The sequence below is a fragment of the Cervus canadensis genome, chromosome 20 (assembly GCF_019320065.1).
Source record: "Cervus canadensis isolate Bull #8, Minnesota chromosome 20, ASM1932006v1, whole genome shotgun sequence".
In the NCBI taxonomy this organism is placed as follows: Eukaryota; Metazoa; Chordata; class Mammalia; order Artiodactyla; family Cervidae; genus Cervus; species Cervus canadensis.
In genome coordinates this window covers 28,309,952-28,326,891 of record NC_057405.1, presented here as the reverse complement: position 1 = coordinate 28,326,891, position 16,940 = coordinate 28,309,952, and the positions used below count along the sequence as shown (strand labels likewise).

The 16,940-nt window shown below is 36.1% G+C and overlaps 1 protein-coding gene across 9 annotated transcripts in view; it reads right to left on the bottom strand.

Moving 5' to 3' along the window:
* The window catches only part of SENP6 (SUMO specific peptidase 6), a 133,059-nt gene that overhangs the window by 40,004 nt on the left and 76,115 nt on the right, over positions 1-16,940 (bottom strand). For all 9 annotated transcript variants that reach the window (XM_043439585.1, XM_043439587.1, XM_043439588.1 and 6 more), the window contains 2 exons: positions 9,147-9,295; positions 3,582-3,969 (listed from right to left, as the gene is read on the bottom strand). In XM_043439585.1, coding sequence (XP_043295520.1) covers positions 3,582-3,969; positions 9,147-9,295 — 537 coding nt within the window. The remainder of the gene's footprint in view (positions 1-3,581; positions 3,970-9,146; positions 9,296-16,940) is intronic.

The following is a 16,940-nucleotide window of genomic DNA, read 5'->3' as shown; positions in this document are numbered from 1 at the left end:
TAACAGAAAATATAACAGGCCAGATTATAAGGCCCAAGACCCTAGTTTTCAAGTCATTTACACACACTTGAAAGTTAGGGTCTTGCCACTCACTAGTCATTTGCCTCAGTTTCTCCTCTGTGATACAGGGGACAACAAAGTCTTAGGAACAAATGATTTAATATGCAAAAGATTTATTAACATAGTACCTGACGTATAAAAGCTTTAGAAAAATTCATGAACTGCTTATATTGTTTATGAAGAAGCACACAGAAGCACATATTCAACAGTTAGCCTAGGTTCAATCTATAGTCATTTTTTTTGTGCCTCAGGAACATTAAAACTTCTGTATCTGCTCTATCAAAAACTTATTTTAAAGCCCCAATGCTGCAACAGATAGAACTATACTACATAGTTCTTGTTTTATTAAAGTAAATGAGGGTTGTGCTCAATGTCACCGTAATTACAAAGCAAATAGGGAGAGAGTATGTAAAGACAATAATAGTTAAAGAGCTGTTCTTATAACTGCTTTAATTCTCTACAAAACATGGAATATATTCTACATAAGTATATACCTAAGATTCTGCATCAGAGTCTGCTATGAACTAAATTCTGTCCCTTTAAAATCCATATACTGAAGCCCTAATCCCCAATGTGGCTTTTTGTGGAAACAGGGCCTATAGAGAGATAATAAAGGTTGCATGGTCTTAAAGGTGAAGCTTTCATCTGATAGGACTGGTGTCACAGGAAAAAGAGATGCCAGAGATCTCTCTCCTTCTCTGTGCAAGCAAAAAGGAAGGGCATGCAAAGACAGAGCAAGAAGGTGGCTGTCTGCAAGCCTGCAAGAGAGGCCTCCACCAGATGGCAACTTAATCCTGATGGCAACTTAATCTTGGACTTTCAGCATCCAGAACTGCAAGAGAATAAATTTAAGCCCACTCAGTCTGTGGTATTCTGTCATGGCAACCTAAGCAGACTAATACAGGTCTTTGCATTTACATTCCAAACTTGTTCCCATAGAAATCAGGCTATCTTCTTTCTCACCTCATTCCAGGCAGTGTTCAAAAGTTTCTTTATCAAGTAACTTTTCCACCTACCTATCGAAAATTCTATGATCTAAAACTGCAAGCTTCTTCACTGTGACACTTGTCACTCTCTATTTCCCAGAATTGCTTCATTTTTCTACACAGAATTTATCACTACTTGAGACGTTGTACATTTTATTTGTTATTTGACCACCAAGGACAGGGCAAAAGCTTCATAATAATAAATCATTTTAATAAGAACACAAATTTAAGAACGATAAAGTATATAAACAAAAGAGACTTTGAAACCAGGAAAATCATAAAAAAAAAAAAAAATCTAAACTCCAACAGCCCATATGTACATAACAATGAGAAGCCTCAAGCGTAGATTGCCTCATTTACAGAATAGGGTTGCATTAGTAACTACTTCACAGGATTGTAAAAACCAAACTAAACTGGTTAGTACATAAACTTTTATCACAAAGCAGGACCAACAAGCATGTAATAAATATCTTAAAACAGAAAACATTTTTTCCATATACGTTACTGAGAAATATGGTTTTTAATTCTTCTGGAGGGAAGGGAAACAAATTTATGCTTTATGGTTTTAATTCATAGTTGATATGATTCTAGGTTAAGCTATAGATAGCAAACTGCTTAAGGTACCTCAAAACCACATAGATTCACTTCGTTTTTGTTACTTACCAACTCAGTCTTACTAACTTCCAGTTCCCCTCATCCTGGAAATCTCAGCATGCTGAGTCATGCCATCATTCCAAGATGGAAGTCTGGTTCAGAATAATATCCACTAATTGCCTGATAAGTGATAGAGTTCTATTGATATCTTACGTTAAAATTTTACATAACAACCTCACCATTAGGAAAGAGTCAAATGACATTAACATATTTAATCTTGCATTGGTATAACACTAAAATGTATCATAAAATATTCATATTCAATATAGACATTCTCATAACATCATAACACAGTGTTGGCTTGACAGCTATCATACAGAAATTCCTTTACAAATCAAGCTCTTTTGGAAAATAACCTACTATACTGGTATAGGTTAAGGTTTCTCACATTGAATTAAAATAGGACTTGATATATTTTTGAGGTTGAAAAACTTCTTGATTTTATCCCTTTTATAAGGTGGAGCTTTTCTCTCTGTGAGAGAGTAGGCGGTTATCATTATGAACTAATTATGATATATTTAACATATTTCAATACATAGTAGTCATGGTTCTTTTTGTGGCCCAAGCAGATTCAGTCTTGGTCACTGAGAGGAGCCTTTTCATTTTAGCTATGTGCTTCTGACATGACCATAGTTGTTTGTGACTGTTTCCACGCTTCCTGATACAACTCAATGATTGAGATTTATCTTACACATTTGTGTTCCAGATCCAGAGTCAGCCATTTCTCTGAAGAGCTCTGATTATTTTTAGTGGAAAATGGTATTCAGAAACACAGATATGGGATACAGGAACTAAAGTTGTTTTTATACAAAGTTTGCTTACTGTTTCCAGGCATATTTTATGGGTAAAGCTAAGAAATATTTTCTATTCAATAGAAAATATTGATATATAATAAGATCCAGTATTATCTCCAATTCAAATACGAAGTTAGTTATTTTTACTTCTTTGGTTTTGCTTTTGTATTCCTTTTCTCCAAGGTTTTTGGAGACAGTAATATAATTGCTGGCTTGTTTTATCAATATGTACTAAACAGCAATATTATTATTAATAAAATTACTGAATCCAGTTAGGATTTCTCTGGAGTTTTGTTTAAACATTAAGGATGTACAGCCACAATATTATTTTAATTTAAATTAATTTGAGATAATTCTGTGAGTTCAAGCCACCAACAAGGTATATAAATTCTCCTACCCATCACAAATAAAGAGTAGCATACTATAAACTCTGATCTGTACCTTGCTTTATTCATTTGATAAAATAGCTTAAAAATCATTCTATACAATATTAAGTTTTCCCCCCTTTATAGCTACCTAAAGTTTATTCAATCAGTCTATGACTGTTTCCAATCTTATGCTATTTATTACAAAAAGGACTGCATTTCATATACATACACATGTGTACATGTGACTAAAGACAGGAAAAGGATTTAGAGGAGGAACAATAGTAGTAAGGGAATGAATTTTCACAGTCCTTTCTTTTGTCAAATGCTTTATTGAGCTATACTAGGCACTTCATTTTATTTTTAAATTTACTCCCTCAAGAACACTATCATGCAGGAAATATATCCACTTAGAGTTCAGAGAGATTAAGTAACTGGGTCAAAGTTAGAAAGTCAGTCCTAACTGGCAACTGACCTAAGACTAGGGCCATGATCTATGCTCTTTTTTTAACTACTTAAAATGGATAGGGTAAGGACAAAGTCAGTTATTATTTTTCAATTACACGGGCAGTTTTAATAATCCACCCAAAAAGCATGTCATATAACTGATACAAAAAACCTTTTAAAACTACACTTCAGAAATATGCTCATACTCACATTAAAAATATATGTGAAAAATATTAGACTGATATAAGCAATACTAAAGAGAGTAAAATACTTACTTGGATCATTTAGGTCTGACAGGCTTGTTTTCCTTTCTTTCAGGTTTGTGATTTTGGCTACTTTTGCCCTAGATAAAATGACTTTCCCATTAGTATGTAAACAATTCTGTCTCCTCTCATCACAATTCACAATAAGATCAATTGGAATCTCTTCGACACTGTTGCCATAAAACTTCTTGGCTGGTAATATTGTGTTTTGTGACTTCTGTCCTCCAGAATTCTGATGAATTGATGTTCTTAATGATAATCCAGCAGAGTCATTCAAAGTTACAGCTTGTCTGCAATTTCTCTGCAAATCCTTAGGAAAATGAATACCACAACTTTGGCATTTGGTCTGATTTTCTTTTTCTTTCCCACATTTTGGACAATATCCACACTGTTTAGAAACCTTAAAATCCAGAAGAAAGACAGAAGAAAAAAAAAAAAAGACTTTGGCATTTTATGTCAACATCACAGAAAAAAAAAAAACAACAATAATCTCAAAATTAATCTCCTATTTCTCATCACCATCGCTATGGCTACCACAAAATCTTGAATGTTCCTTGGGATTTAGCAGCACAGTGCTGGGAGAGACTTTCCAAACCATCTAGTCCAGCAGCCTTCAATCAGACTATGTATATCCCTCAAGGGATACATAAAGATTTTCTAAGGCATACAAGGCATAAATAATCTTAAGGTAATCAATATTTAGATCTTCAATTCACACATATAACCCTTCCAAAAACTGCTCTGATTATGCTTATGTCAAAGTACCACCTGCCACAACTGTTCTTCTCATACTTAAAAAAAAAAAAAAAGAATCCTAAACCCATCTTTCATTTGAAATATTAAAATGGTGCATGCCCCTAAGGTGTAAAAATCACCAAACCAAACTGAAAGATAATGTTACATGTTGGAAAAATGAATTGATTCTAAGTTCTGGTTAAGACAATCTTTTACAAGATAATTTACTCTAAATTATCAGTACAAAAATAATTCAAGGAAGGCCCAATCTAGGCCTCTTACAATTATGATACCATTAAAAAAAGATTTTTTGACAGTAGAGTATCATATGATTTTGAAGCCTATAATGTAGAAGGAGTTCAAGGTATTTGGTGTTATTACTGTAATAAAACTCTTTCCATACTCATGTACCTATTTATGTGAACAAGGTTCTTCAGCACTTACATCTATAAGAAGGAAAACATGAACAGATGCTGAATCCAGTTTCAACATGTAACATAATATTCATCCAGGGATATATAAAATAATTGAGAAAAATAGTCTGTCTCTAATTAAAAGATGCACTTCCAACAATTTTGCTTTTACATCAAATAACTATTCATCAAACTTTGTATAAAATATATGGCTTTAATCAATTATAGACTATTAACAAGTGTATATTATTAATTTGGATGTGCCCAGATCCATATATGAGGAAACTGATTTAACTATTCTATCTTAAAAAGTTACTCCTTTCACTATGTCAACTATTACATCCTGTGTGACCTTTTAAATTCAGGATGAAAAATGCTCAATGTCAACTTAAGAATACATAAGAGAATAATAGAATCGTTTAAAATTCTTTTAGGTGACAGAAGACATCAAGTAGTTGCAGGACCAACAGGTAGGTGGTAATTATGAATGATTAAATGTGTAGAATTACATTTCAAAATTCACCAAACTGAATGCTTAAGTTCTATGCATTTTTATTTTATGTAAATTTATGACTCAAAAATATGTACACAAGCAAAAACGGCCTATAAAGACTACTACTCTAGACTTACCTGTTTGCTGTAAAGATGAAAAAACTGATAGAGAAATCGCTAACTTTGCCCAACTGACCATGACAAAGCTGTTCCATTATACCATGTTACCTATTTGAGGGTCTAGCCCAGATAACAAAAAGGAATGGAAACTGTTACCCAGATAACACACAGCAATGAAAACCAACCAGGGCAAAGTTAAACTTAATAGGTAGGATATCAGTTTGGCATATGGAGATTGTACTTTTTCCCCTCTGCCAGGACATAAATAATTCAATCATGCTATTTTGAATGCATAGGTAAGTTATGTGAACAACTGGTTAGGTACAAAGGAGCAGTCCCTACCTACATACTACACTGTGATGAAATAGCTAAACCCCTTTAAAAAAAAAAATCTAAACTCCCTCATTTTCATGATAAGCATAGATAGATCTCCACATCTAGCTAGGTTTTTTTCTTCCCTCTCTCTTTTTTTCTTCCATTTATTTTTATTAGTTGGAGGCTAATTACTTTACAATATTGTAGTGGTTTTTGCCATACATTGACATGAATCAGCCATGGATTTCCATGTGTTCCCCATCCCATCCCTCTGGGTCTTCCCAGTGCACCAGCCCTGAGCACCCGTCTCATGCATCCAACCTGGACTGGCGATCTGTTTCACCCTTGATAGTATACTTGTTTCAATGCTGTTCTCTCTGAACATCCCACCCTCGCCTTCTCCCACAGAGTCTAAAAGTCTGTTCTGTACATCTGTGTCTCTTTTTCTGTTTTGCATATAGGGTTATCGTTACCACTAGCTAGGTTTTAAACACATCTATTTATGTGGAAACTAGACCCTTATTTGTCACAGCGGGAGCCAGCTCTATGTAAGCTAATTCTGTCTTTTATTAAGAAGAATCAAGGCTATCATCAAGCTGGGTTCAGACTGGCTCCAATACTTTAGTGTCTATAATAAAGGATATATTTCAATAAAAAGAACCCTATGGAAAAACAATACTTTCACATATTTGTGTTTATAAAATTGATACTGAAACAGAAAAAGCACTCCCCTACTATTAAAAATTTTAATATTAAAATATAGAAGGAATTATACCATGAGCTATTATCATATGCCATCCATAGGCTAAGAAACACATATCTTAGAACTGTTTGCAGCAATTAGGAACAAAATGCAGATCAGCTTAACCAACATGGTATTACACTTTTCATGATAAAAACTAGAGACTAAGAATTATATCAACCTAGTGATCTAAAAACTAGAATCTCAACATTATTCAATTATTTTTAGCAAAGTAGCAAATTTTCTTAACAGTATTATGTTAAATATAAATTCTTTCAGAAAACAAAGATTAATTAAAGTGTCATTTCCGCCCTCTTTGGTCAATGGAACACTTTAAAATAAATCCAAATCTCATTATCACATATTATCTGCCAGTCTATACACATTAATAATAACCTGTATACTTAATAAGAATAAGTGTGTCTTTGATGAGACACCACTGAGACAATGTCATATTTTGTAAACATTCTGAACCTGTTATAATCTCATTAAATACCAAAGACTTTGTTTTCTTACAAGCAATATGTAATGTGATTTTTCACACACTACACATGGAAAGAAAAACCACTAATCTTGTTCAAAAATTTAAAATTACATAGAGGATGGCTATAATCTATTCTTTATCTCCACTAAGAAAAGAATAAGTGGCACAGAAGTAAAGAGTTAAAAAGAAAGAAAATATATTTACGATGTTAAAAAAAAAACTTCTGAGGCTTTTAGCTGGCATGCCTAGGGAAGGAAGGATGGTGTGTGTGAGGGAAGAAGCTTTCTTCTTTTCTCCTCCTTTCCAGGGGTTCAGCAAAGGGCCAATCAGTGTGGGTGATGACAGGATAGCCCAAGCCAACCTTAGGCTTGCATGCCAGAAGACTGGTCACAGAAAAATCAACTAAGCAAATAAGTAAATACACTGGAGATAATGGAAGACAGGTTTCTTAGTCAGAGAAGGGAGTTACAAAAACATGCAAAGCACAAAAGGCTAAAATAAACACTGTGGTGCTGGACTAGAATTGGAGTTATCAATGCAAACTCATGAATTTTAATACATACTAAATATTAACACAAACATACACAAATATTCCTAGTTCAGTCTGCTGAGTGGGCCTACAAATTTGACATCCAGTAGCAACGAGCACAACTACTGCCCAAATATTTTCCTTCCACTTATACAAACAATGGCTCCTTGGAGAAATGCATGACTACAGAGCTGATACAGAGAAATACAAAGAAATCTACTGTTGCATCTGTACCCCATTCTATCATCAATGGGTACAAGCGGGTCCTGGCTTTGTCTGTGGAGACTGATTACACCTTCCCACTTGCTGAAAAGGTCAAGGCCTTCTTGGCTGATCCATCCGCATTTGTGGCTGCTGCCACCACTGCTGCCCCTGCCGCCGCCACCGCAGCCCCAGCCAAGGTTGAAGCAAAGGAGGAGTCGGAGGAGTCGGACGAGGATATGGGATTCGGTCTCTTTGACTGATCACCAGAAAGCAGCCAACCTGGCCAGCATTATTTGTGAAATGAGAAAATAAAGGCTTACTTCTCTTAAAAAAAAAAAAAAAAGAAAAAGAAATCTAGACCACCTGGTTAAACCAGAAAGCAGGTACTCAAATAATGATGGGGATACATCAAAAAGAAAACAGCAGCCAACTTGAAGAACTCTCCATGGGCCAAATCTAGAGCAATCTGAACATCAAAATAAATGATGACAGTTCTGGAGAATAACCTTTCTGAGAAAAACAAGAATCTATGTCTCCATGCTGATAAAAATAGAAACTATGTAAGTAAATGTGGGATAAGAAAAAACTCTTATTAACAAGTAAGTATAGAAATACTAGGGACCTCCCAGGTGGCTCAGTGGTAAAGAATCCGCTTGCCAATGCACGAGACGCAAGTTAGATCCTTGGGTCGGGAAGATTCCCTAGAGTAGGAAGTGGCAACTTGCTCCAGTATTTTTGCCTGGAAAATTCCATGGACTGAGAAGCCTGGTGGGCTACAGTCCATAGAGTCACAGAGTCAGACATGAAATGAGTGACTGAGTACCCAGCAATATCTACTAAAAACACCTACTAAAATACCTGGAAATATCTAGAAGAGTACATCTTAAACAAGATAAAAGTGAGTATCAGCAATAATGTAAAAATCAACATTATATACCTCTGGATATGATGCAATATGATCATAGCATCACCTCTGAGGAATCTTGAAAAATGTATAAATCATGAAGAACATGCAGACAAATTCAACTTGAGGTACAAAATAAGTGGCCTATATTTCTTACAAATATCAAGGTCATGAATGACAAGAGAACATCAAGAAATTATTCCAGATTAAAGAAGACTGAAGATCGCCACAACTCAATGTAACATGGTCCTGAACTGTATCCTGTTTCCATAAAGGACACGCTTAGAGAAAATGTGGATGGAGTTTGTGCATTAGATAATTCTGGATCCATGTTAAATAAACATTTTTGACAGTTGTACTCTGGTTATACATGAGAATTTTTTAAAAAAACTCTGACTGAGAACAATTATGTGAAGTATGTTGTAAGGAAGTATTCATACGCCTTTTCAGAAAGATACATATTCTGGACTTGTGACAATTGGAAAATGATCTAATGAAGGCAGAAAAGTTTGCCGAAGTAACCTTTTCTAGTTCTCTTCCAGTCCTATTTGAAAAGATCACCAGAATTTAATAAGTACTAAGAATAGTATTAATAAAAATACCAACTGATTAGCAACAAAGAATAATTTCTCTACCCACCTCTAAATCAGTTAAACATTTTTTGGAAGCAGGAGACGGAGAAGGTGGGGTAGACTGATATGTACTACTGTGACGTTTCTGTGCAACTTTCCTTTTAATTTCAGACTCCAGGTGTGATTCAGACTCTTCTGTTTTTTTCATTATACGATCTAAAAAAAAAAAAATGGGGGGAAAGTACTAAAATTAAACTTAATAAATTTCTCATTTTTGCTATAAAAAAATACTAACTCATATTATCAAATTATGTTTTAGCTAAAAGAAACTAATGTGTCAATATGTACAATAGAGAAAAACAGAACTTTAGGCCAGAGCCAGTAGCCACCTCCTGGTTGCTCTTGTCTGCCCTTCACCAGGATCTCTTTCCACCCACTCTATTGCGGACCATTTTCACCAAGTGTACCAATATTCCCTTCAGCTTGTTCTGTGCTACTAGGGCAACGGAGCACCTCTGCACTGAATCACGCACACACACGTTTCTTTTTCCTACGTTACTGTTCTCAGATCAGTAATAAGAAAAACATGAATTCAAATGTGGGGTACAACTGTTTCAATAAAGGAAAGTAATTCTCAATTTAACGGCTTTTTAAATTCAAGACACGCAAAAGAAAATTTTCATTATTTTTCATTGTAAAGTCAGTCGTTTTCATTTCTAATTAATTCATAATTAGAGTTTTTAAATGATTTCACGAATTCCAAACAGAAGAATTTAAAACTCACTACAATTTGACTTCATCAGCAAAGAAAACTGAACATGTATCTAAATCAAAAGTTAATGAACCTACGCTGATGACTAATTCACGTTGTTGTATGGCAGAAACCAATACAACATTGTAAAGCAATTATCCTCCAACTAAAAATAAAATAAAAAGGCATTAAAAGTTAATAAATCTAAAACAAAAATGTTCTACCTGCATAATCCCAAGTATGTTAAATATTTCCATTTTCCTATCTTTAACATCCTCTTTTTTTAAAAAAATATGGAGACTTTCTACACATAAAAATATCTAATATTTCTGAATTTGGTATACAAAACTGGTATACAAAAAATTTGGTATACAAAACCCATGCAAATATTGTTGCTTGGTGCAATCACAGAGTTCCACCTCCTCAGCATTTGCTTAGTCAGAATACCTTTATTTTCCTGGACACCGAAGCTAGAAATCTAAGTAATCGCTGACTTGCCCCAGTGAGTCCTTCCTCACAGTCAAGGGTCCTAAACTCATTCCTTCCTCTCCAACTCCATTGCCACTGTATTTCAGATGCGTAACTCCTGTCTAAGTTGATCTCCCTCATTCCAATTTCGTTTGCTTCAAATCACTCTCCAGGACTGCCAAAGTGAGCTTTCAAATGATCTAATCATTCTAATGTTTAAAGTGTTAGTCATGCAGTCATGTCTGATTCTTTGTGACCCCAAAGACGGTAGCCTGCCAGGCTTCTCTGTCCATGGGATTTTCCAGGCAAGAATACTGGAGTGGGATGGCATTTCCTTCTCCCTAATGCTGAAAATCTTTCAATAATTTCAGCAGCTTAGGAAAAAAGTCTAAACCCCAAATCTTGGCAAGGTGAAGTTTGTATATTCCAGTCTTAATTAAAAACAAACAAACAAACAAAACACTACACCTCAAAGAAGTGCATTTCTCCAGGGTATTTTCTTTCTCACCTTCATACATATGTTACTCTCTTTACAAGCAAAGTACTCCCTATTTATCTAGTAAAGTCAAACTATTCTTCATTAAGAAGCTACCTCTGGCCCACACTATGCACGATGAAGCACATCCTCAGAGCTTCCACAGCACTTTATCCATACTTCTATTAGTACTCATTTTATTCTCTGCTAATTATTTACATTGATCTGATTCCTCCATTATACTGTCAGCTCTGAAAAAGCAGAAATAATGTTTTACTCACATGTTTTCTCAGCGTTTAGAAACTGCACAAGGCAAGGGCTCAAAAAATGTTTACTGGATTAATGAATCACATTACAAAACATATGACATAAGTTTTAGTAACAGATCTAGATATATCAGGACTCAGCCAGGGAGAGAAAGGAAAAGCTGTTCCCAAGAACACCTGAGGTTACGGAGCAGCTGCTCCAGCCAGAGTATGCAGGTGTTTGTTAGTTACATTCCTATGAAGGCTAACATTGGTATGGTGTTAAATGGATTGGATTAGATCTAAAAAGAAGTTTCCATACAAATGACTACTGAAGGACTAGAATGTGGCACTAAGTAAAAAAAAGAAGGCAGACAAGATATGGAATTCAGAAAATATGCAGTTTTCTGGAATACACAACTGATTACTGGCATAATTTAATTTACAGAGACAGCTGTCTTAAAATATGGGATTTTTTTTCTCCTCCAACTTTTTTTGGTCTTACTAATTAAATTTTTGTATGTACACAAAAAAGCTTTTTCCTTTTAAACATATTTTAGGGATATTTGTAATCCCTACAAAATCTTTGCAAATCGTTTTGCTCAAATATGTCTATATCGTTTTCCTGCCAGACCCTACTTAGAGAATGACATTTTAAAAACTATTATTTCAATCCAGATCATATCATCACTCTTCTGTTCACTTCAGCTATCTCATCATGCCTAAGTCACATTTTTCTCTACCACATAATTAACAAGGGAGAAACGAGTGGCCCAAGCCCTGAAAGAAACAGAAAAATTTTTATTGATAATAGAGAAAAACAGTGGATATATGTACCACATCTTCTTTATCCATTCCTCTATCAATGGGCATTTAGGTTGCTTCCTGGCTATTGCTATTACAATGCTCTAGCTATTGCTGTTCTGGCTATTACAATGCTCTGGCTATTGCTGGCAGTGCTGCAATGAACACTGGGGTGCAAGTATCTTTTCGAATTGTGGTTTTCTCTGGGTATATGCTCAGGAGTGAGATAGATAGATCTTATGGGAGCTCTGTTTTTGGATTTTTAGGGAAGCTCCATACTGTTCTCCACAGTGGCTGTACCAATTTACATTCCCACCAACAAGGTAGAAGGGTTCCTTCTTCTTGACAAATATACACTACTATATATAAAACAGATAACTAAACACATGCACACATACCAAAAGAAAAACCTAGAACCAATATACAAAGTACCCAAAGAGCTAATGTTAAATAATTCAGTACTATGAATTGGCTCACTAATTACTCTTGAGAAAATTAATTCTGGAGAAACTAATTCTGGCAAATAAGACAAAAAAGAAATGCTTTCCCAACTTAAAGATTTACACCCTAAGATGGCATTTAAAATATTGCCTTCAACACTGTACTTAATCCTCATTTATGGCCTAGCAAGCCCAATCCTGCAATCATTTCATGGGACCAATTAAATAATGTGCCAGCAATCAATAATTTCCTTGCCTGGAAATGTAAGAAGTTCATTCACATTGAACACCTAATGTTCATATGTTCCCCCAAAGCTTATTTTACAATAGCTTATATCTATATTCAGTTCAGTCGCTCAGTCGTGTCCGACTCTTTCAACCCCATGAATTGCAGCACGCCAGGCCTCCCTGACCATCACCAACTCCCAGAGTCTACCCAAACCCATGTCCATCAAGTCGGTGATGACATCCAACCATCTCATCCTCTGTCGTCCCCCTCTCCTCCTGCCCCCAATCCTTCCCAGCGTTAGGGTCTTTTCCAATGAGTCAACTCTTCACACGAGGTGGCCAAAGTATTGGAGTTTCAGCTTCAGCAGCAGTCCTTCCAATGAACACCCAGGACTGATATCCTTTAGGATGGACTGGTTGGATCTCCTTGCAGTCCAAGGGACCCTCAAGAGTCTTCTCCAACACCACAATTCAAAAGCATCAATTCTTCGGCGCTCAGCTTTCTTCACCGTCCAACTCTCACATCCATACATGAGTACTGGAAAAACCATAGCCTTGACTACACGGACCTTTGTTGGCAAAGTAATGTCTCTGCTTTTAAATATGCTGTCTAGGTTGGTTATAACTTTCCTTCCAAGGAGTAAGTGTCTTTTAATTTCATGGCTGCAATCACCAACTACAGTGATTTTGGAGCCCCAAAAAATAAAGTCAGCCACTGTTTCCCCATCTATTTCCCATGAAGTATCCTTTTTCAGCTGGATTACATCTGTAATATGGAAACTCTTCTGTATCACTGTTATTTCAAAGATTTTCATTAATTGTTAAGAAAATAGATTTTGGCACCCAAAAAAAGACAATAGATAAAAACAACTTTAAAATCTGACCCCTCCCTAAATCAAGATTATAGGGTACCAAAAGAAAGAGAAACACAAAGAATGATGTACTTACAAGTTTTAAGATGAAGCTTTATCTATGGAAAGGTAAAAACAACTAAGAAGATTATGATAATTCAGGTGAAAATTAACTAGTTTCAAATATAGCCAGAAATATAAAAGGCTAAATACTTAAAACTTGATGACTATAAAAAAAACAGCAAATGCCTAACAAGAGGCTCATGAAAGTTTTAGCAGCTAATTGACTATGAAAGTTATTTTTGCTAAACTATGACACAGCCTCCAAACCCTCAAAGTAGTCCAGGGAGGTACTTAAGATAAAACCTATCCCCCTACCCCACCACCTTTTAGGGATGAGAAGGTGAACAGAGTATTAATCCAAGACCACACAAAACAAACACTAAGATTAAGATGGGCACCATAAAACTAAACAAAACAAGCAGAACATTCTCTGACATAAATCATACCAATGCTTTCTTAGATCAGTCTTCCAAAGCAACAGAAATAAAAACAAAAAATAAAAATAAAAAATTAACCAACGAGACCTAATCCAACTAATAAGCTTTTGCACAGCTAAAGAAACCATCAGCCAAACAAGACAATCTATGAACTGGGAGAAATTATTTGCAAATGATGTGACCAACAAGGGCTTAATTTCCAAAATATACAAACAGCTCATAAAAAAACAAACAACCTAATCAAAAAATAGGCAGAAGACGAAACAGACATTTCTCCAAAGAAGACACACAAATGGCCAACAGGTGCATGAAAAGATGCTCAACATCACTAATTACTAGAGATTATTAGAGAAGTGCAAATCAAAAGCTACAATGAGGTATCACCTCACACCAGTCAGAATGAACACTATGAAAAAATCTGCAATAAATGCTGGAGAGGATGTGGAGAAAAGGAAACCCTTCTACACTATTGGTGGGAATGTAAATGGATATAGCCATTATGAAGAACAGCATGAAGATTACTTAAAAAAAAAAAAAAAAAAACTAGGAATAAACCTACCATGTGAAAGTGAAGTCGCTCAGTCGTGTCCGACTCTTTATGACCCCATGGACTGTAGCCTACCAGGCTCCTCAGTCCATGGGATTTTCCAGGCAAGAATACTGGAGCGGGCTGCCATTTCCTTCTCCAGGGGAGGTTCCTGATCCAGGGATCGAACCCAGGTCTCCTGCATTGTAGGCAGGCGCTTTACCGTCTGAGCCACCAGGGAAGCAACCTACCATATGACCCAGCAATCCCACCACTGGGCATACACCCTGAGAAAGCTGTAATTCTAAAAGACACATGCACCCCAATGTTCACTGCAACGCTATTTACAATTGCCAGGACATGGAAGCAACCTAGATGTCCATGTACACATGAATGGATAAAGAAGATGTAGTACATATATACAACAGAACATTACTCAGCTCTGAGAAAAAAACAAAAGTGTCAGTTCCAGTGAGGTAGATGAACCTAGAGCCTGTTATATAGAGTGAAATAAGTCAGAAAGAGAAAAACAAATGTATTTTAATACAGTTATATGGAATCTAGAAAAATGCTATTGGTGAACCTATTTGCAGGGAAGGAATGGAGATGCAGATGAAGAGGATGGACCTGTGGACACAGTGGGGGAAGGAGACAGTGGGACGAATGGAAAAAGGAGCTCTGACATACATTTCCCATCATGTGTAAAATAGATGCTTGGCGGGAAGTTGCTATATAACACAGGAAGCCCAGTCTGGAGCTCTGCGATGATTAGAGAGGTGGGATGGGAAAAGGGGAGGCAGACTCAGGAGTGAAGGGATATATGTATAATTATGGCTGATTCGTGTTGTTGTATGGCAGAAACCAGTAAAATACTGCAAAGCAAGTTACCTAAAATTTAAAAATTTTAAATAATATTCTTTACAATTAAAAAAAAAAAAACTAAATGAGGTATCACCCTATACCAGTCAGAATGGTCATCATTAAAAGGTCTACCAACAATAAATGTTGGAGAGGGTGTGGAGAAAGGAAAACCCTCCTACACTGTTAGCAGGAATATAAATTGGTGCAGCCACTATGGAGTACAGTATGGAGTTCCTCAAGAAACTAAAACTAGAACTACTATATGATCTAGCAATCCAGATAAAACTCTGGTTCAAAAAGACACACGCAGGCTTCTGGTTAAAGACAACGGAGTAGGACGTACTCCTACTGCAAGGACACCAAAATAACAACTAGCTGTCGAACCACTGACAGAACGCTGGAACCCATCAAAAAAAGATACCCTACATCCAAAGACCAAGAAGAAGCTGCAGCGAGACAGGAGGGAGGGGTGCAATCATGATACAATCAAATCCCATACCTGCCAGTGGGTGATGTACAAACTGGAGAACAATAAGACCAAACAAGTTCTCCCATTAACGTGAGGGTTCTCAACTCCACGTCAGGCTTCGCAGCCTAGGGATCTGAAAAGGGACTGGGAATCCCCAGGGAATATGACCTTGAAGGCCAGTGGGATTTGACTATAGGACTTCCATAGGACTGGGGAAAACACTCTTGGAGGGCACAAACAAAACCTTGCCCACACCAAGATCAGAGCAAAAGAGCAGTGACCCCACAGAAGACTGAACCAAAACTCCCCGGTAGTGCTGAAGGGTCTCCTGTGGAAGCATGGGTTGGCAGAGTTGGAGACTCTTTGTGACCCCATGGGCTGTAGCCCACCAGGTTCCTCTGTCCCTGGGATTCTCCAGGCAAGAATACTGGAGTGCGGTGCCATTCTCTTCTCCAGGGGACCTTCCTGACCCAGGGATCAAACCCATGACTCTTGCATCTCCTGCACTGGCAGGTGGGTTTTTATGACTAGTGCCACTTTTGTTGGATCATACATATATAATTACCTTAATCAATAATTACCTTAAATGGATTAAATGCACCTATCAAAAGACACAGACTGGCTACGTGGATGAAAATAAGTACATGTATGCACTTCCACTTACCACATCACTCTGCTGGAACCCCCAAATTGCATGTCATTATTTTATAATGTTAGGTTAATCATGTTCCCATTATGACTTGCAATTGTACTTATCTTTTATTTTTTGTCTGGCTATTGATTGTGAAAACTGATAAACATCTTTTACTACTGTGATTACGTAACTCTTACTTAATACCACTGTATCATGATTGAGCAACAGAAAAATAACAGAATTCTAAATAACCAAAACTACTGTTTAATACAAAAGCCTGTGACTCCTTTTTAAAATCCAGATGCATATTAGAATTATCTTTGATTTTTTAAAAAAATACAAATGTCTGTTTTGTTTTTTTTTTTCTCCAAAGCTCCAGATATGTTTTTAATGAGCAGCCACATTTGAAAACAACTGGACTATATTATGATCTTTGACTTTTACCTAGTTGGTTTCCCTTTTGCTATTTCATATTCAATGCTCCCATATCATTCACTTTATATTTTCCAATTTCTCCATCTCTTCTTTGATATTCTTTCTCAAGCTTTTATCAAGTGTAGTAGAAAAGCTTTTGTATACATATACATATAAATAGTATGTATAATATAT